At 42.1% G+C, this 22,333-nt stretch overlaps 1 protein-coding gene across 8 annotated transcripts in view; it reads right to left on the reverse strand.

Moving 5' to 3' along the window:
• Positions 1-1,330: 1,330 nt before the first annotated feature.
• LOC109918539 (paired box protein Pax-2) overlaps positions 1,331-22,333 on the reverse strand; it is a 219,620-nt gene continuing 198,617 nt past the window's right edge. For 5 of the 8 annotated variants that reach the window (XM_048616424.1, XM_048616429.1, XM_048616428.1 and 2 more), the window contains 3 exons: positions 21,150-21,251; positions 6,544-6,630; positions 1,331-3,209 (listed from right to left, as the gene is read on the reverse strand). In XM_048616424.1, the coding sequence (XP_048472381.1) occupies positions 3,088-3,209; positions 6,544-6,630; positions 21,150-21,251 (311 nt within the window). In that variant the 3' untranslated portion in view covers positions 1,331-3,087. Of the gene's footprint in view, positions 3,229-6,543; positions 6,631-21,149; positions 21,252-22,333 lie in introns of all 8 variants that reach the window. The other 3 variants (XM_048616430.1, XM_048616427.1, XM_048616426.1) reach the window with 1 other exon arrangement.

The raw sequence follows: 22,333 nt of genomic DNA on the forward strand, positions 1-22,333 counted from the left end.
GACTGAACAGTCTCCAGAACCGAGTCAGGTCACAACAACCCTGTTCATTCTACCGACCATGTCTGACACTCTGTGCGTGTGTGTGTGCGTGTGTGTGTGTGTGCGTGTGTGTGTGTGTGTGTGTGTGTGCGCGTGTGTGTGTGTGTGCGTGTGTGTGTGTGTCTCACAAAGAAGTTGAAATTGGTTATCGGTGTAACACAACAACCGAATAAAAAGCAGAGCACTTCTTAAAATTTGCATAGTGTTGAATCTCTTTGTCTTTTTAAAAGAACCCTTTTTTCTTCCTCTCTCTCATTTCTAATGAAACAAAAACAAAATAAAAATTATAAGTCCAGTGTGAAAGACTACCTTTCCTCAGCACTGTGTGCCCACCAGAATAAAGGGCCATGCTGTGCTTTATTTGAACATTGTAGGAAACACAAAAACACTTTTAACAGAACAGGTGCTGATTTTTTTTGTCTTTTGTCAGTAAATCTACAAGACACTGCTGTATCAGTGTATTCGCTAATAGATGCAGCTGTGATGTATATATACAAGAGGAATTTCTTCACATTATAAGCAAATATCATCCTACAAAGCAGCAATCCTTCCTTTGCAAGTAACAATACATTACGTAATTGCTGGGATTATTATTTTCCACAGTTCCTTCTACACAGTTCTATTGTCATATAATATGCACATTGAAGATTCAGCTGCATATTATCATATAAATTCCAAATCTCTTATGTAGTAGTATAATACTGATTTACAATCAATGCATACACATCCTGTAAATAAAAACCTAATAATAACCGAGTCTTTGGCAAATGTTGCAATAAAAATTACATTCACTTTTTTAATCAGTTGTTTCAGAGTGCAGTACCAAGTAGGTTGTCCCTTACCATGCAACGTTTGTGTGTCTCTTTCTTGATAACTTCCTCCCTACCCCTGCCTCTGACTCTCCATCCCACCCACCTGTAACCCCCCAACCTCTCTCTTCCCCCTAACCCACTCCCCCCAATTAATTTTATAAAGTTGTACCCAAGTGGGTTGTACCTGCCTTCGTGAACAGGTCAGGAAAGAGACAAACAAAAGCATTGGGGAGCTGTGGCAGTGAATATTGTGCTGTCTGTGACTCTTTAAGAATTGTGTTTGGAGTTCTGTTGAGGGTGCGGAGCGGGGGAAAGAGAGATCCTCCAGTGTTTGCACATGCCTGTCTGTATGTACGTGCGTTTGGTCTGTGTGTGTGCGTGTGTGTGTGCTTGTATGTCTCTTCGTATGTGTGTATTTGTATGTCTGTCTGTTCATGTGTATTTGTAGACCTGTCTGTTCGTGTGTACCTGTGTGTCTGTCCGAATGTGCCTGTTTATATGCCTGTCTGCCTGTATGTGTGTGCATGCATGTCTGTCTGTATATGTGTATTTGTGTGTCTGTCTATCTATACGTGTGTGTATGAAATGCCTGTTCTTTTTTTGCACTCGCATGCAGATAAGAAGTGGTGAGGACGCAGAACAAAGCAACCTCCAGAACACAGGCTTTTTATGTCAGTTCACAGATTAAAGTATGTGTAGTGGAGAACACATTGTCAATCTGTACTACCACAATAAGCGCAAGCAACAATCTGGAGAGCTCAGTGAATATTCCACCCCTGTTACCCCACCATCAGAATCATTCTAAGATAACCTTGCTCTTAATTCTGTTGTGTATGGAAGCTCTGGTTTCTGGCAGGTAGTCAGAAGGCAGGGTTTACTGTGACTGCCAAAGCATATAGCTATTTTGTAATGTCTATCTACAGGCTTCATTAATACCTTTCACCACTGGAGTGCAGTAACTGTAAACTCAAAATACAAGCCAATTAAGTGCCTATTTGACTCTTTTCTTTCTTAGAAAGGAAAGCATTTTTAACGATGTCGTTCTACTGCAGAAATCGGTGCCCCTTACCAACTCCAAACCCATTGCAGCCATAATTGGTACAATCAGATAGCTAGTGCAAAAAAAGTACATGGAAACATCAGCTATTATGTGGCCTTTCCTTCATTCATCCAAGATCGGTCTGTTGAAGAAAGTAAACTGCTTTTCGGTCTTCATTCTATACCTTCCATCATCAACTCCGGAAGCGAAACACAATCGAATTTACTGAGAACCGTTGCACGTTAAGTGTGTTGGGGTTTGAATGGTTAAGTGTGGCTCTCGGGTGCTTCTCACAGGTAGCGCTTACTGCTTTTGGTCATTTCCTGAAAAGACTGCATGTCATAGGAACCAATGTATCTGGAGAATCGCCAGGAGCAGAGAGCTCAACAGAGCTCGGTGGGTCCAGTCTGGGAGGAGGGATGTGAGGGACAATGGTGCAGCCAAGGGGGCAACTAGGAGACGGCATATGTACCAGCAAGAGCCTCCCCTGACCCTGAGCGGGAAGGGGGTTGGGGTAGCAGGTGTGAGGGGAGGAAGGGCCAGAGATGCCACACAGGGGTGGGCAGCAAGGCTACAGAGTGTGTGGTGCATTCCCTCCATCCATTACACCAGGAGTCAACACTCAGCCAGAGTTTTGAGATAGGCTGTCTTGTAAACATGATGCAGCGAGGAATGAGTCCGTTTGATTAACCCACCAGTTGTCATGTCGCTGTTGCCTTCCCAGACATGGTCTTCATGTAAACAACAGATGTTCTTTCATTGTTGTTTCATTAGGCCTATAGATATATTTGGAATCATTGCAATCACCAAATTAAACATGGGAGCATGAGCTCGTCCAAATGCCAAGTTAATGTTTTGAAGCACTGAAGCAGCTTTTTTTTGTTAATGTATTTTTAAATCAATCCGTTCATTACGATATACGCATATATATATATCTATATATGAGCTATTTTGTTTCCTTTTCTTTATCTTTTTTTTTCAGTCCAGTCAATAGGAACCAATGGGGCTGAAATGGGAAATAAAGCCAAAAGTTTAAATATACCAATGGCACCACAGTTTGAAGGAGAAACAGCCAAAATCAGGGTATTCCACGTTGCTCAGAATGGATGTTCAATTATCTGTCCTTCCACCACTCTCACAGATTAACAATTTTGTTTTCTAAGTTTTCCAGTTCTTCATCCCAACTGTTGAAATTGATCAGACTGGTACAATGTGGAGCCCAAGAGATTCATCTTGCAGTTTCATGTGGTTGCCATAGTAACTAGTGGCGGTCATAGGCAGTGGCAGCAGTGGGGGGTGCAGCACCCCTGGATGCGGCACTATAATAATAAGGGGAACCTGAAAGTTAACACAGGAGAAGATGGACCAGTTGGAAGGACATATAAAACTTATCAGCAAACAGTGCCCACCCAAGAGAAAGTGGGCTTGACTTGGTTATTTCATGAGGACAATCAGCTCTCTGTGCCCAGGTCTGCTTTTATGCACCGACATATCATCATCCACCCCAGTTTCGATCTCCTCAGAAATTTTCTTTACCCCAAATTGACCAGGGGGCTTCCTCCTCTCCACCTCCTTTTTATTATTTCATGGGACGTGGTCACAGCTGCCAAGGCCAGCCTTCATTGCTTCTCCCTTATTGCTTGGCCATTTCAGAAGGAAGTCAAGACCCAACCATAATTGTTGCAGACCTGGAGTCACATGTGGGCCAGACCGGGTAAGGACAGCAAATTTCCTTTCGAGAACTAGGCAGGTTTTTACACCAACTGATGACAGCTGTCCTGGGGCCCATTACTGAGACTGACTTTACAGTCAAGATTTACTGATCAAATTTAATGACCCCCAGTTGCTGAACTGGCATTTGAACCCATGTCCCCAGATTATCAGCCTTGGTCATAGGATTATTAGTCCAGTGACACCACACCAGACCCCCATCTACTCCAACTGGGTGTAGTTGATGGATAATGACAATGTAAGGATGTAAGAGCAGTTGTATCTATATGGGTCAAGTTGAATAGGGCCTAACTTTTCCTTTCTCTCAAAGGTTTAAGAGCCTTTGGAACTCTCTTCCCAAGACAGCATGGAGATAGGATCACTGAATACTTTTATGACAGAGATTCTTGACTAACAAAGGAACCAAAGGTTATTGAGGGTAGATGAGAATATAGAGTTGAGGCCAAAATCAGATTATATTCAATGATGCAAGAGGTTGGAGGGGTCAAATGACCTACTCCTGCTCCCAATTGTTATGTTCATAAGATCTTTTCCTTGCCTGTCACTCTTTGACATTTTTGGCACCTCTCAGATTTCTACCTATTCTGCTCTGAATCTTCCCAGGAAATGCTGGGAAACCAAAGAGTGGCAATTGGCCTCAATTTTTATTTACTGAGTTATGTGGCAATACCTATAATAGGGATGATATAGAGTTGACATGAGTGAAAGACACCCGAGCAAGTTGGCTGCGGACAGTGTGCCAGAGCCAAATGCTCTGTTCGTGGCACTGCTCAGAATGGTTTCAACAATAGTGGAATTCCTTTTTGTCATGTCGTAAATTTCTGACAGTCCAATCAAACTAGTAAGCCCTCTTCAGCTCAAATTCATTTCCAAGGCTTTATGTCAACAACAACTTGCATTTGTATAGCACTTCAAAAGGCAGGATAGCGGAATTGAGGATTTCCAGATCAGCCGTGATCTCACTGAATGGCAGAGCAGACTCAATGGACTGAATGGTCTACTTCTGATCTTATGGTGCTTCAAAGGAGTGTTATCAAACACACCGAGCCATTTAAGGAAATATTAAAACAGATGATAAAGCTTGGTCCATTGGTAAGTTTTAAACAGCATTTTAAGCGGGGAGAGGTATGGAGGTGGAGAGTTTAAGAGGGAAGGCCACAGTTGTGCACTCAGGCACAATCATCAGTGATGGGAACATGCAACTAGCCAGAAGAAAAGGAATCAGAGAATCCCTAAAGTGTAGAAGCAGGCCATTCAGCCCATCGAGTCCACACCGACCTTTTGAAGAAAATCCCACCTAGACACAACCCCTTACCCTATCCCTGTAAGTTTGCATTTCCTATGGCTAATCTACCTAGCCTGCACATCCTTGGGCACTATAGGGCAATTTAGCATGGCCCATCTGCCTAACCTGCACATCTTTGGATTGCGGAAGGAAACTGGAGCACCCGGAGGAAACCCACAACAGAATGTGCAAACTCCACACAGATTGTCGCCCAAAGCTGGAATCAAATCCAGGTCTCTGACGCTGTGAGGTAGCAGTGCTAACCACTGAGCCAGCCAGGAGGATGAAAATAGTTTGAGTTGAGATAATGGAGAAATTTGAAAACAAGGATGAGAATTTTAAACTGAGTTTAACTTCAAACCCATTAGCCATGAGTTTGCTCAAAGACTTCTCATTGTGAAGTCTCAGGGTTTGGGGATTGGGTAGCAATAACACTGCTGATATCAGTGAGGCCTATTCAACTAGAATAAGAAGGAATATGCATCATTTTGCCTGCCCTCCATGAAGATTAAAGCAGCTTTAAACAGAATGAGCTGAATAGTGGGTGAGACACTATCACTTTACCTCTGGGACCTGAACTCAAATCCCACCCAGACTAGCAGGACAAAGCTCTTTCTGTTTGCTGTCTGCATGTCTATATGAAACAAGTTAGAGCATTTGCAAACTAGTTTCTATTTGGTGTAGACCTACAGAGCCACATTGACGGGTGGGTTCACACAGACAATGACTGAAGTGGGAAATATTGCAGTCATTCTTCTGAGGTAGGGGCAGAGCGGAGGATACCTCCCTTTCATTCTAGGATGAAGCAAAAAGCATTTGATGTGGACCTTGGGTATCTGAAATGCATAATGTTCCATTCCCTGCCCGTTCACAGCAAACGGTAGCTTTGATTACAGGAACAGAGTTCCTATTCTCTGTGATGACAAGGGCTTCAGTTGTAAAATTGTTGAGTAACATTGTGGGTATTTTTAAATCCAGGTGTTTGCGGGTCAAACAAAAGTTAACAACACCCAGTAATTTGCTAAAAATGGATTTGTTTTTAATTGTGCAGTTTGAATGTTCTGACCCCTGGCTGGGCCAGGTCTCAGAGATGGAAACAGCTTGCTGAGGCACAGCCCACAAGTAGGTAAAAAAAATCGGCAGGCTAATCAACTGTGGGAGCCCTCACAGCTCATCCTGATCATGTCCTATATTTCATGATCAGCTGTGCTGTGGGGTAGCAGCCAATCTTGGGAAGCCTACCTGGTTAATCCTGGCTCAGCGAGCAATATTGACCACCATTGCCCCTTTACAAATCCCACCACCATCATTGCTGTCATAGCTGAAATTATCAAACTCAGTATTGTACAGGGTCCTGATACAATCCTACACGATGGAGTGCACCCATTCATTGATCCAGCAAGGGAAACCCAAACATAAATTAATTCAGGAATTCAAATGGATATTTATTTGAGGGAAAGTGAAACAAACATCAAAATATATAGGAAAACCGAAGCAGTAGCATTCACAGTGCATGAGCCCAGTTTTTAAAAATGAATCTATTCGTTCGTAGTTCTTAAACCTGTATCACATTTAGAAAGGTCTTTCTGAAGCAAGAGGCACAAACTGCTAACAGCAATGATCCAGAAAATACTCACTTAGTAATCCCGGGTTAGTGAAACGCCAGGCTTCATTGTAGGTTGTGTACTGTGGATGGGTGTAAGGGTTTCCCGAAAATTCACTACCTAAGGAAAGAAAGGAGGAAGAAAATGCTTTTAAAAAAAAGCAGAAAATAATTTGGAGATAGCAAGAACTGCAGGTGCTGGAGTCAGAGACAACACAGTGTGGAGCTGGAGGAACACAGCAGGTCAGGCAGCATCAGAGGGGCAGGAAAGTTGACATTTCGGGTTAGGACCCTTCTTCAGAAAATGGAGACTTTTCATTGAGTTGTGAGTTGTGTGTCCACGGTTGGACTGTTTCTCTTACATTTATTACTTTGGTTTAGCTCTAACACTGAATTGCTGCTAGAACTCATTGGAAAGAGTTTCTGAAGTGAGGTCACTGCTGCAGTGCAGGAAATACAGCAGTGAATTTTCACACAGTAAGATCCCATAAACAGTAAAGTGAGAATAATTAAGTAATCTGTCTCTTTTCAACGTTGTTGACTAGGAGATAAAAATAAGTAAGACTTGAGTATAATTCCTCTGTTTTTCTACAAAATAGCACCATGAGATCTTTTACCCCTACTCCCTCCCCAAATTAGCAGAGACTAGGTTTAACATTTTATCATAAAGACCGGCACCACCAACAATGCAGGGCATCCTTAACACTGAGCTGGAATTTCATCATGGAACCTTGAGGTTCACAAGGCAACAGTGATACCAACCAGACGACACCATGAGAATGAGAATAAGCATTATGTATGTACACTGAAAGGAGGCCTGGATTAAAAATAAAGGTACATATGTAAGAGATGTTGTCTGACTTTGTCTCATGACTAAAATAGGAGTTTGCTGAATTGCTTAACTATGCAATACTGGGATTCCAAGTCAGTTGCTCTCCAGAGGGAGAGCAGGGGTCGAGGCTGAGCTTTCTTCGGACTCCATCTCTGTCTCAGTGCTGCTAGTTGGAAAGAGCCGAGATTTTTACCGCAAGAAAGGACATCATTGGGCCCAGCTCACCAAGGAACCTACTACTGGACATTTCTGTCTGGCAAGCTGTAACTCATGTGAACTGATTTTTAAAAATAACTTTGGATTAATCCAACACTTGAAATTTGTAAATTATCTCCACTTCTGTCCTGCCTTAATAAATTTCCTGAGTGTAGGTATGCATAGATGGAGCAGTGAAGCAATTCCCCCGTGTTTTTGAATGTTTTGTTGATAAATCCAATCTTTGACTAAACAGTTACACTCAGGGTTTATTTCAAAACATGGAATCGCAAACAAGGCTTCGGGAACACCTTTTAGCTAACCTCAGTTAGAGATAGTAATAAAAAGGGAAAAAAGGAAAGCAAACACTAGCTCACTGTCCTAAGCCTAAGATGAGTAAAGCAATCATAATTTAAATTCACCCCATTTCCACTCTGTTTGTGACACTTGCCACTTATAGCCCAAACTGGGGCCTTGTCCAGTTCTTGTTGTATTTGGACATGGGCTGCTTCAGAATCTGAGGAGTCATGAATGTGGCTGCATATTGTTTGCTGCTGAGTATCCATCCTCACTTCTGACTTTATGATGGAAAGAAGATAAAGCAGCTGAAGGGTAGGACAGAACTCTGAGAAACTCCCAAACAGATGTTCTGGAGCTGAGATGCTGGGTTGACACCAGGTGATCTGGCTGGTTTCAATCTGAAGGGCTGAATGGGCTACTCCTTTGCTATTTTCGATGTTTCACTCATCATCAGGTCCAACAAAGATCAAGACATCACTTTCTGTAAAAGACTGTAAGACTTGACAGGCTGGATATGGAGAGGTTGTTTCCCCTTTTGGAAGAATCTAGGACCAGCGCCATAATCTCTGAATAAGGGATCGCACAGTTAAGATAGAGATGAGAAGGAATTTCTTCTCTGAGAAGGGAAGGAATCTGTGGAATTCTTTACCACAGAGGGCTGTCAAGGGTGGGTCATTAAGTATATTCAAGATTGAGATAGACAAATTATTAATCAGGAAGGGGAATCAAGGGTTTTGGGGGAAAGACAGGAAAGTGGAGCAAACAAAACATAGAACATAGAACAGTACTGCACAGTACAGGCCCTTCGGCCCACGATGTTGTGCTGACCTATTTATCCTACTAAGATCAATCTACCCTGCATACCCTACATTTTACTATCCTCTATTTACTATCCAACTGGAGTTGAGGATTATCAGATCAACCATGATTCCATTGAATGGCAGAGCAGGCTTGATGGGCTAAATGAGCTTCTTCTGTTCCTATGCCTTTTGGTTCCTTTCTAAGGGACTAGTTAGTCACTTAAGTGGGCATTAATCAAACCAACTGTAGGGGTGGGAGAGTGTATCCTGAAATCCCCCACATGTCCCATCAAATCCCAGCAGTCAGTGGGCAGGTCATGTGCAGCAATTTATGAGCCTGCCAATGGGGAACTGTAAAATTCCACTGATTGGGATGAAAGTTAATATTAACATATGTATACTGACGAGGGGTCATCGTGACATAGTGAGGCAGGAAACTAGAACGGGAGAACAAAAGCTGAATGGATCAAGGATAAGTTTAAAACATGCATCAGGACAATTTCATTCCTTGAAGAGTGAAAAACATTGGGAATGATTTGCCATTGGCATGCTCTAGAAATGCAAAAAATTAATTTAATGAGAGTGAAACAACATGTTCCAAGTAATACATTTAGAATCTTAATTGCCTGAGCCCTATTTAGTTCAATGGAGTAAAGTTGCTATAGTCTCATGGGACTACCGGACTGCTCTCACATTAGAGAGGGACGTCTGGTGGTGAGTTTAACATGATGCATTTGACCGAATTAACTTTCTGGGAGGGCAGCTGTTCCTAAACCAATGTGAAACCCCTGTGGGGGTCTGCCATGCTGCTTTAGAGTTGCCAGGATGTCTGCTATGGTTTGATTTTGCCGCATAGCACCCTTCTGTAAAGAGGTAGGGTTTAACACATGAGAAAGAAGTGTTCCATCCATCTTTTGAGTGTCAAGAGCAGAGTTTTAAGCTGCAGCCTCCAAATTCACCCTCACCTCACTCACCTGCCCCAACTGGCCCTGGTGGGTTTCACCTCTGGTCTTCGAGTTATATAGATCTACATCAAATCTGCAACATAGAAATAAGCCTTCCAGCCCAAAACTAGTCCACACGAACCTCCTTCCAGCCTCTTCATCGTATTCCAGCAGCATGTCTTTCTATCCCATTCCCTTGCATGTCCCATTGTAGATTCCCATCAAATGAATCTGACACTTGCCTCAATCAACCCTTGCGGCAGCAGCAGGCATTGCTCCTGCAGAAGACTATTGCTGCATCAATACAATTAAATTACACATCAACAAAGGCCATAGGAAACGGGAACAGGAGGAGGGCGTTTGGCCCCTCAAGCCTGCTCCATCATTCAATAGGATCATGGCTGATCCTATGTGGGAAGTGCCAACACCACAGGAGTTAAAAATAAAGAGTAACATTGTCCATAGACACAATGGAATCACTCTCAATGATTAAAACCATGGATATACACCAGTGAGATTGATTGATGAAATTTAGTTGGAGATGGACCCATGAATGAGGCAGAGTATTTCTGTTAAATATTTTATTACTGTCTTTAATTAGAAAAAATGTGTGTCAAAGACAGTATTACGCTTGCATGGTAGAAGCCCAGTGGTTTCTTTGATTTCCTCTTCTTCATGATAATCACAGGCAGGATAGGTTTGTACCAAATTAGAGTCATACAGGTATCAGCATGGAACAGACCCTTCGACCCAACTCATCCATGCTGACTAGGTTTCCTGAACTGAACTAGTCCCATTTGCCTGTGCTTGGCCCATATCCCTGTAAATCTTTCCTATTCATGTACCTATTCAAATGTCTTTGAAACTGCAATTGTACCAGTCTCTACCATTTCCTCTGGCAGCTCATTCCATATACACATCACCACCTGTGTGAAAAAATTACCCCTCAGGTCCCTTTAAAATCTTTCCCTTCTCACCTTAAACTTATACCCTCTAGTCTTGGAATCCCCTACCCTGGGGAAAAGACTGGTTATTCACTTTATCTATGCCTCCCATGATTTTGTAAACCTCTATAAGGTCAGCTATGAGATAACACAGTGTGAAGCTGGAGGAACGCAACAGGCCAGGCAGCATCAGAGGAGTGGGAAAGTTGACATTTCGGGACCCTTCCTGCACTCCAAGGAAGGAATGTAACAAAGGCTGCTAAGTTTCCTTCTTCTTAAATGGGATGGGGAGAGGGTCGGACTGGGCACATGATGACAACAAACAGGTTTAGCACAAGCTATGGTCAATGGTCTTACTGATTCAATCTCTATTAAAGCCCCTCATGACCACACACAATGTGAAGCTCAGCTTCTTTAGTTAAACTATCAGACAGTTTAATTTAAACAAATGCAAAACTTTATTCCATGCACTGCAGTGAGAGTTTTGATGAGGGTTACAGGATTGATTTTACTAATATCACTCCTGCCGTGGTGCCTCTATTTGGGAATGCACATTCTCTGTAATGTTTCCTGTAATTTTCTGGATGGAACAATTGTAGCTGACCTCCTGTGTCAACAATTCCCCATCAGAAGTGTTACCCGTAAGGCCTTCAAATCTAACTACAGACACCACATGTTAGAAACAAAACTATAATCAAAAGATTGAATCTGTTTATATGCAGTGAGTGAGACAATTAAATACAAATATAATTTAAAAGAAGTGTGATTCTCGTTGCAAGTAAGTGGGGTTTGATAAATCTGGCACACAAAAGGGTGAAGGCAGAAGATTCAATAATGTATAACGACTTTCCCAGGAACAAGTAATCCGGTCTCATCCAGGACTTGCTGCCAATGTTTGTTCCACACACGAAGTTTGAAAGCTCCTAGGACCTGAGTGCAAGGATTGATTGGCATGCAAGTGAAAGTCCTGGGATGGAGACAGAGAGGCTGTGACTCAAGCTCAAGATTGTGATTTAAACACTTTTCTTCTATTCTGTGACCCTGAAACGCTCTTCTTGAACCTGAACCGCAGGTTAAGTACAGGGAACCAGATTTGCTCCACAGCAGCTGCACAGCTCACAACAGTGTTTATCGATGACTCGGGAAAATGTGTGTTGGATAATGAGCTCTGGGGTGATATGTGACTGGAAGGAACTATCTTATCTCATTCTAGATAGTAATCAAACATGTTCAATTTGCTTTCCAACACTGGATTTTTCCCAACTGCCTGCCTTCTGTTAATGCCAGCCAGCTCACTGTCTCCACATTAACATAAGTCTATTCCTGTTTTCCTCTCTGTGACACACCTTCTTTAACATTAGTAACCACCTCTCTGCTTTTCATCTCATGCCTGTTGTTATCTCTTTCGCTCCCCATCTCTCTCTGCCTTTCCTGCCCCACAATAAGTTAAAAGGCAGAGAAACTTATCAGAACCTTCTCAGATTTACAAAATTATGATCCTGGGGATGAAGTGCTTGTCATATAAGGAGTTATTGAGGACTCTGGGTCTATACTTGATGGAGTTTAGAAGGATGAGAGAGAATCTGATTGAAACTCACAGAATACTGACAGGCCTGGATAGAGTGGATGTGGAGAAGACATTTCTACTCATAGGAGAGACTAAGACCTGAGAGCACAGCCTCAGAATATAGGGACATCCTTTTAGATCTGAGATGAGGAAGAATTTCTTCATTCAGAAGGTGATGAATCTGCAGATTCTGTGAAACTGCTCACAGTACTCCAAATGTGGTCTGATAAGTTGTCAGTAAGGTCTGATAAGGCCCTGATATGTCTCCCTGCCTTTGAATTCATTGCTACAGATGGCTGATGAGGCCAAGTAATTTAATGTATTTAAGACAGACATAGATAGTTCTTGACTAGTAAGCAGATCAAACATTACAGGAGAAGGCAGGAGAATGGGGTTGAAAAACATATCATCCATGATTGAATGGCAGTGCAGACTTAATGGGTTGAGTGGCCCAATTCTGCTCCTGTATCCTTTGGCCTAGTTAGGCCTATCATTTGGAATTTCAGTGACATAGACCTTAAAATTAGGGCCGTGGTGCTGTGACTTACAAATCTTAAGATGGCTTTCATCTCCTTTTCCAGAGAGCCTCATGCAGGATGCAATTTGCTGCTTTCAATATCACAGAGGCCAGCTGTATCCTGTATTTCGGAATTCTAACCCCCTTGCTTAGCTTGGAGCCTGTTTTTCCATTTGATAAGATCGTGGCCAATCTAGTTGTGGTATCATTTCCACTTTCTTATTTGCTCTCTGTTGTACTTCATTGCCTTGTCCGTCAAAAATTTGGTGTCAAATTGAAAGGCAAAACATACAATGTGGAAACATTTAGGCATAAATCAGAGGATTGGAAAAGTGTTATTTTTTTGAGAAAAGAACATAATGATGAAAAAGAAAGAGGGAGAAGACTTTGAGGGGAAACTAACAAGTAATGTATAAACAGATAGTAAAACCTTCTTTAGATGTACAAAAAAGGAAGAGTGAGGCCAAAGTGAGCTTGGGCTCCTTGGAGGATGAGCCTGGGTAAAGAATAATTGGGAACCAGGAAATGGAAGAAGAGTTAAATAAATAATTGCACCAATCTTCAGGCAGAAAACAATAATGGCATTTCAAAAAATATTATATAAACAATGGGTAAAAGTTGGGAAAGAAGAAATACAATAGCTAGTAGAATTATAAGGGAAACTAATGGGTCTAACGGCCAGTAAGTACCTGATTGGATGCATCTTACAATAGTAAAAGTTGTAGCTACAGAGATTGTGGATGCACTGGTAGTAATCTTCCAAGAATCACTGGATTCTGGAAAAGTCACAGAGGATTGGAAGGCTGCCAATGAAATATCTTTATTCAAAACAGAAAGGAGACAATAACAGGCAACTATAGGCCAGCTAGCTTAACTTCTGTCATTGTGAAAACGCTACAGTCTATTATAAAGGATGTAACAGCAAATCATTTAAAAATACATATTATAGTCAAACAGAATCCCCATAGCTTCACTAAAGGGAAACCATTAATGACAAATGCATTATAATTCTTTGATGATGTAACAAGTAGGATAGATGAAGAGGAAACAGCAGATGTAGCATATTTGGATTTCCAAATGGTATTCTATCAGATACTCTACAGAAGAATTATCCTCATCTCTTTCTTAAAAGGGCAACATCATTCCTAAATTGTGGGTTGCGTTGCCTAGTTTTAGTCTCTATTACCAGAGGAAGCATCTACCAATTATCTACACTTCAAGTCCTCTCAGCATCTTATGTGTTTCAATAGGATCACCTCCCAGTCTTCAAAACTCTAATGGGTATAGGTCCAATGTGTTCAACCTTTCCTCGTGAGATAAGCCATTTATCTCAGGAAGCAGTTGAGTAAACCCTCTCTGAACTGCTTCTAATACAATTATAATTTTTTTTTAAAAATGGCCAAAAATGTACATAGTACTGCAGATGCAGTCTCAGCAAGATCCTATAAGGTTGCATTAAAACTTGCAAACTTTTATATTCCATTTCCTTTGCTTTATGCAATGACATACAACTTACTTCCTTGCCACTTGTTGCACCCATGCACTGGCTTTTTGTGACTCATGTGCTAGCACTCGCTTTACTTAAATAATTTTGTTTATTTATTTATTGTCATGCATATTTCGTTACAAAATACAGTGGAAAGTGTTGTACAGTGTTGCTACTCTCCGGTGCCATCTTAAAACACAGAAAAATAAATAAAAACGTAGAATAGAAAGGCAGAAAAATAAAGAAATAAAGAAAACTGTTCAACTTTGCAGATTTTCTTGTTAAATAAAATGCTGCTTTTCAATTCTTCTTGCCAAAATTAACAAGTTAATGTTTGTCCACATTATATTCTATCTGCCAGATTTACTTTCTGATGTATCCTGGTGTAATCTGCAAATGTATCTATGTTACCTTTGGTCCCTTCATCAAAGTAAAGGATATAGATTGTAGCTATCGAAGGTGCAACACTGATTCCTGTGGAACCTTACTTGTTACAGTTTGCCAAATAAAAAACGAGCCATTAGCCCTACTGTTTGCCTCCTGTTAGCTTACCAATCCTTCATCCATGCTAAAATGTAACCACCTGCCATGTGATCTTACTCTGTGTAGTAAACTTTGAGGCAGCACCAAATGAAAGGCCTTGTGAAAACCTAGAGTACCACATCTACAGGTTTCTTTTTAACCACCTTGCTTTTTACTTCCTCAGAACACTCTATAAATTAATGAAACACAACTTTCCTTCCACAAAACCATGTTGGCTCTGCCTGATCATGGTATTTTTTTTATTGTTCAACAACATTCATGACTCCTCAGATATTGAAGCAGCTCATGTCCCTGCGAATGTAAGACCTGGACAACTTCCAGGCTTGGGCTGATAAGATGCCAGTAACATTTGTTACACACAAGTGCCAAGCAATAATCATCTCCAATGAGAGAGAATCGAACCATCACTCCTTGATGGTCAATATCAGTGCCAATGCGGAATCCCCCACTATCAGAATCCTGGAGGTCATACTTGACCAAAAACTGAATTGAAACAGCCATGTAAGTACTACAGCTACAAGGGCAGATCAGAGGCTAGGAATTATGTAGTGAGTAATTCACCTTCTGCCTCCCCAATGCCTTTCCACCATCTATAAGGCACAAGTCAGAAATGTCATGGAATACATGAAAAACAGCATCCAGGACCAAACAGCCTGCTTGTTTGGCAACCCATTCACCACCTTCAACATTTAGTCCTCTCACCACCGAAGCACAGTGGCAGCAGAGTGTACCATCTCCAAGATACACTGCAGTAACTGACCGAACCTCCCTCAATATCACCCGCCAAATCTGGAACTTCTATCATCTAGAAGGACAAGGACAGCATGATGTGCTAGTTTCCCTCTGAGCCACACACTATTCTGACTTGGATTGTTGTTCCTTCACTGTTGCTGGGTCAAAATCCTGGTACTCCCTGCCAAATAGTGCTATCATAACAATATTTAAAGACTCTGCTTCCACTGCCTTTTCAGGAAGTAAGTTCCAAAGACTCTTAAAAATCTCCTCTGTTTCTGTCCTAAATGGACAACTCCTTCATTTTAAACAGTGATCACTTGTTCTAGATTCTTCCATCAGAGGAAACATCCTGTCTACAACCACTCTATAAAACCCTGTTAGAATCTTATATGTCTCAATCATGTCTCCTTACTCATCTTAACTTCTTGTGGATACAAGCCTAGCTGTCCAACATTTTCTCTTCTGACAACCCACTCATTCCAGGTATTGATTGAGTAAACTTTCTCTGAAGCATTTTCAACGCATTTTCATCCTTCCTTAACTGAAAAGACCAATACTGTACACAGTCCCATGATTGTACATGGTCCCATGACTGGCCACAGTCCTGTGACTGGCCACAGGCCAAATCAGAGGAGCCCAATCACAGCCCTAGATCATAGCCAGAATCCAGGGAGTTGAGCACCTAACACAGACTGACACTCCAGCCACTTTCTTAACAACTAAATGAGTTCCTGGGCTATTTCAGAGGGGAGTGAAAAATTGTCATTGATCACACGAGAGTCATACTGGGTAAGGCTGGCAGGTCTCCCTCCTGACATTAATGATGACATCAGTAATTCAGTAGCTCATGCTTACCATTACCAATCCTAGCTTTTTATTTCATATCTATTTAATTACATTCACTAGCTCCCACAATTGTAGATTCAAGTTCCATTCCAATCCAATCCTTGAGTGCAGAAATTAAGGTTGATGCTCCATTGCAGTACTGACAGAGCACTGCTCTGTCTTTTAGTTGAAATGTTAAATCAAAATCAACTTTATAGAACTTTGGTTAGACTGCTCTTGGAATACTGTGTACAGTTCTGGTCACCACACTACTGGAAGGATGTGGTTGCTTTGGATAGGGTACAAAAAGCTTTACCAGGACGTTGCCTGGTATGGGGGATTTTAGCCATGAAGAAAGGTTGGATAGACTGTGTTTGTTTTCACTGGAATTCAGGAGGTTGTGAGGCGACCTGATAGAAGTTTATATGATTGTGAATGGCATGGGTAGAGGGGAAAGTACGAGGCTTTTTCCCAGGGTGGAGGGGTCAATTACTAGGGGACACAGATTCAAGGTGCAGGGGAGAAGTTTAAAAGAGATGTGCGAGGCATGTTTTTCACACAAAGGGTGGTGAGTGCCTGGAATGTGTTGCCAGAGGAGGTGGTGGAAGCAGACACAATAGCAGCGTCCAAGAAACACCTGGACAAATACATGAATGGGAAGGGATAGAGGGATACGAAATAAAAGTATTCCAGTGACCCTTTCTCAGAATGGTTCTGAGGAAGAGTCACTGGAACTGAAACGTTAACTCTGATTTTTCTTTCTTCACAGATGCTGCCAGACCTGCTGAGCTTTTCCAGCAACTTCTGTTTCCGTTTCTGAGGAACGGTCACCGGACCTGAAATATTAACTCTGATTTTTTTCTTCAGAGATGCTGCCAGGCCTGCTGAGCTTTTCCAACAACTTCTGTTTTTGCTCCTAAGAGGGATACGGATCCTGTAAGTGAAGACAGTTTTAATATGGAAGGGCAAAATGTGTCAGCGCAGGCTTGGAGGGCCAAAGGGCCTGTTCCTGTGCTGTGTCATTGTTTGTTCTTTGTTCAAAATCCATTTGCCCTTTCGTGTGGGTTTACAAGTCTCAAGTAAAAAACTGGATAAACTCAGCAGGACTGACAGCATCTGTGGGGAGAGAAACGCTATTAACATTTCAACACTTGGCCCCTTAATTTGGAGTAAAATCACAAGGCATTATTTCAGGGAGTTATCTCTGGTATGCTAGATACTACTTAGCCTTCAATCCACATAAAGTAAACAGATTATCTGTTCATTATCACATTGCTGTTTGTGGGACCTTGCTGTGTGCAAATTAGCTGCTGTGTTTCCTACATTAAAATAGCGACTACACTTCAAAAAGCACTTAATTGGTTGCAAAGTGTTTTGTGATGTCCTGTGGTCATGATAGGTGTGATATAAATGCAAATCTTTCTTTTTTGAATCAACAAACATAAAATCTTCCATGAACCAGCACAATCGGGAGGTGTAATAAAATGTAATAAAACATGATTGTTTCCTTTCTTTGCATTAACAATTACTGTTTGATGTATTTAAGACTGATAACCCTGGTGCAGTTTTATTGATATAGTTATTGCTGAAAATGGGTTGATCATTATAAATTTGAAGTTTTAATATGATTGTCAGGTGCGCCACATATTAAGTAACCAATTCTAAATCAAGTAAAACAACATTTAAAAGCTATACTGAAACATTTACAAGTTTTGTACACTTTAGTAGTTTCTTAGTAACGTATATCTGTTTTAATTTTCTTTAAAATAAACTTTTAAAACATGTTTCTGTGTGTCTAAAAAGAACTTAATATAAAGAATCTTCGCCATGGGATGCCCGTAAGTGATTAATGGCATTTAGCCATGGTAAAGTCTATAGGCATGTCCAGTTTTGTAGGCAGGACCAATTTCCAATGTGATTTTTAAACAATACTGAAGATTGCAGAATATGGGAAACAGAAGCAAGAATAGGCCATTCAGCCCCTTGAACCTACATTGCCAATTAACAGACCATGGTTTATCTCCTACCTCCATACTATTTTCCTGCACTATTCCCATATCCCAGACCAGAGGATATAAGTATAAAATCCTTCACCATGCTGACTTTAAAATCTAGAAACCTATCAATCTCTGTCTTGAATACATTCAATGATGCAACCTCCAAAGCTCTCCGCAGTGGAAAATTCCAAAGAGTTTCTATGCTCTCAGTGAAGAAATTCTTCTTCAGCTCAGTATAGTTTCTGGCATGGCTCAGTAGTTAATCCTGCTGCCTCACAGCGCTTGGGGCCTGATTCCTTTGATTCCATCCTCAGGCAACTGTCTGTGTGGCGTTTGCACGTTCTCCCTGTGTCTGCATGGGTTTCCACAGGGTGCTCCAGCTTCCTCCCACAGTCCGAAGAAGTGCAGGTCAGGGTGGATTGGCCGTGCTAAATTACCCATAGTGTGCAATGAGTGTGTAAGTTAGGTAAATTAGCCATGGGAATAGCAGAGTTACAGGGAAAGGAAAGGGGAATGGGTTTGGGTGTTCAGAGGGTCGGTGCAGACTTGTTGGGCCGAAAGGCCTGTTTCCACACTGCAGCGATTCTATGGTACTTTGCACGTTGGCACAGTGGTAGCACTGCTGCCTCACAGGGCCAGGGGCCCGGGTTCGATTCCACTCGCAGGCGACTGTCTCTGGGAAGTTTTCACATTCTCCTCGTGTCTGTGTGGGTTTCCTCCCACAGTCCGAGGATGCCTAGGTTAGGTGGATTGGCTATGCCAAATGCCCATAGTGTCTAGGGATGTGTAGATTAGGTGAGTTATAGGGGGACGGGTCTGGGTGGGATGCTGTAAGGGTCGGTGTGGACTTGTTGGGCTGAAGGGACTGTTTCCACACTGTAGGGATTCTAAGATAAATAGCTGACCTCCTATTCTGCAACTGTGTCTCCTAATACGGGACCTTACCAATCTGGGAATACATCCTTACTTAATCTATCCTGTCGATCCTTGAAAGAATGAGATTGCCTCTACCAAACTCTAGAGAACACATCAGTTCTGAGGAAGGGTCACCGGATGCTGCCAAACCTGCTGAGCTTTTCCAGCAACTTTGTTGTTGTTCTAGAGAATAAGGCCCAGTCTCTTAGTAGAACGGTCCCACCATCCCAGCAATTTGTCTGGAAACTTGCTTTACACTGGATCTTCAAGTTCTTTGACATTTTACACTGGTTTAGCTCCTCTCAGGCAAAATTGAACCAGCCTTTTCTAGGCCCCACTCTTCTGAAGGAATCTTCCTATGATTGTGCCTCTAAATGCAGTCCTGATCACGATGACTTCTAACGGGCTCTGATGCTAGCATTCCTGATTTAACAAAAGTCATAATGGTGACATTCCCTCCCTTCAAGGGATCCAGAAGTTTGGCCAATCTTTTGAAAAGGTAACACCTTGATACAGAACATTTTGCAAAAACTTTAAGGGTTAGTTGAACTGAAATTCTTTTCATTAAGCCAAAGAAGTTTAATATGAGGTCAAAAAGGAATGGTCATGTTTTGAAGACCATTGGTTAAAATGAATATAGAAAACCTTTCCTGCTGATTAGTGAGACAGGGACTATGGGACTTGGTTAGATCAGTCGGCTAGACGGCTGATTTGCAATGCAGAGTGATGCCGACAATGCAGGTTCAATTCTTATACGAGCTGAGGTACCTCCTCAACCTCACGTCTTGTCTGAGGCATGGTGACCCTGGGGTTAAACTCATCACTGGTTGTTTTTCTTTCATGAGAGACCCATGAGACTATAGCAACATCAGTCTAAGAACATCACCAAAAGAATTAACAGAAAATGCTTTCTGAGACGTTAGTGCACGTACTCGGGATGAGGAATTTAAGTTACATGAATAGATTGGAAAAGTTCAGACTGTTACCTTTGGCGAGGAGATGAGACTGAAGTTTTGCAAAAACATGAGGAGTCTGGATAAAGTCGATAGGGAGACACTTTTGTCACTCAACAAAGGATCAAAAACAAGAGGGCAAAGATTTAAAGTGGGTTGCAAAAGGACTGAACGTGAGTTGAGGAAAAAAAGCTTTTTCACATAGCAAGTAGCTAAGGTATGGAATGCATGCCTGAGAGTTTGGTGGGAGTCAGTGCCAGTTGAGACATTCAAGGGGGCAGAGGTAATTATTTGAAGAGAAATAATGCGCAAAGTTACAGGGAAAAGTCAGTAGAGCAGTACTGTCATAATGTCCATTTGGAGAGTCAGTGCAAACATGATGGGCCAAATGGCCTCCTTCTGTGCTGTAATTAGTCACTATGATTATGTCTGTTAAGAGAAAACCTGCAGAATTAGTACCCATTGTAGATAATAAAAGTAAAATGGGTAAATAAGCAAGTGAAGTGTTTAGGGATAAAGCAAGGGAAGGAAACTTGGTCTGAATATCTCTTTCACAGAGATATGTAGGATGGGCCAATGGCTTCCCTCTGTAAAATGCTATGATTCAACTCTTTGACATCAAATAATTGGAATCCAGCTGTTTTCACTCTGCACTGAAGCACGGGTCACCAAATGCCTTTTTGTTCTTTTAGGTTGTTCTTCTTTCAAAGAGATTGATTATCACATTTTTTAACCACAAATGAATGGATTACAAATTAATAAGTAGCCAAAACCTCAAAAGCCTTTCTCTGCATCATTCCATAGGGTGTCCCAGACAATACCACAACTTTGGACCCAATAACATTGCTCTGCAGCCGAAACATCCAGCCACCACCAAGCAGTTCAACTGTATCTCATACTCTTTGAAATATTCATCATCCCTGCACTATCACTCTCTCATTGCTGGTGACTATCCAGCTGCAAAAATAACATGCAAACCTGGCACACTCTCAGAAATGGGGTATAGCCACAGAGAAAGATTTCCCAGGACAATGCTGAACGTTCGTCACCATTCACTTGAAGGCTTCTCATTAAATGTTTGAGTTACCTGGTACCATGCCAGCCAGTGTAGAGGTGGAGTAGCTGCCCTGCCCAGTCGGTGGAACATGTGGAGGGTAGCCAGGTAAAGTTGTACTTGCCATATCACGGCCTGAAAGGAAAAGAAACAAACCTTATATACAATCGAGAAATCACAACCAAACATTAATGTATGTGATATAACAAGGTGTAGAGCTGGATGAACACAGCAGGCCAAGCAGCATTAGAGGAGCAGGAAGGCTGACGTTTCGGGCCTAGACCCTTCTTCAGAAATGGGGGAGGGGAAGGGGGTTCTGAAATAAATAGGGAGAGAGGGGGAGGCGGATAGAAGATGGATAGAGGAGAAGATAGGTGGAGAGGAGACAGACAGGTCAAAGAGGCGGGGATGGAGCCAGTAAAGATGAGTGCAGGTGGGGAGTTAGGGAGGAGATAGGTCAGTCCAGGGAGGACAGACAGGTCAAGGGGGCGGGATGAGGTTAGTAGGTAGGCGATGGGGGTGGGGCTTGAGGTGGGAGGAGCGGATAGGTGGGAGGAAGGACAGGTTAGGGAGGTGGGGACAAGCTGGGCTGGTTTTGGGATGTGGTAGGGGGAGGGGAGATTTTGAAGCTTGTGAAGTCCACATTGATACCATTGGGCTGCAGGGTTCCCAAGCGAAATATGAGATGCTGTTCCTGCAACCTTTGGGTGGCTTATGTGTCTGTGTGTGTGTGTGTGTGTGTGTGTGCGTGTGTGTGTGTGTGTGTGTGTGTGTTTGTATGTCTGTGCGTGTGTGAATCAATCTCTCAGTGTATCAGAAGGGTATATATTTGAGTGCTTGAGTGTAACTATGTACATACGTGTTTGTGATTGTGTTTGAGATTGAGACAGTGAGACTACAACGAGTTTGTGAGTGAGTGTGGGACTTTGAGAAATGCACACGTGTGTGCAAGTGCATGTGTCTGAGCGTAAATGTATATGTTTGTGAGTGTGAATGTATGAAAGAGTGCGTGAGAATGAGTGTGCCTGTGCCCCACATGTGGATGTCTTGTACCAGCCATGATGATGGTCTGACCCTAGCTCCTCATGTTCCTCGGTAAACAGACTCAGATAATCACCCTGATGATTCTGTTTGATCTATGGCGCTAAACAGAGCACAATAGATAAAACAATTAAGAGACCAGGAGAAAATATCATTCACTGACCAGTAATTAGACT

Source organism: Rhincodon typus, chromosome 34 (assembly GCF_021869965.1).
Source record: "Rhincodon typus isolate 14 chromosome 34, sRhiTyp1.1, whole genome shotgun sequence".
NCBI lineage: Eukaryota > Metazoa > Chordata > Chondrichthyes > Orectolobiformes > Rhincodontidae > Rhincodon > Rhincodon typus.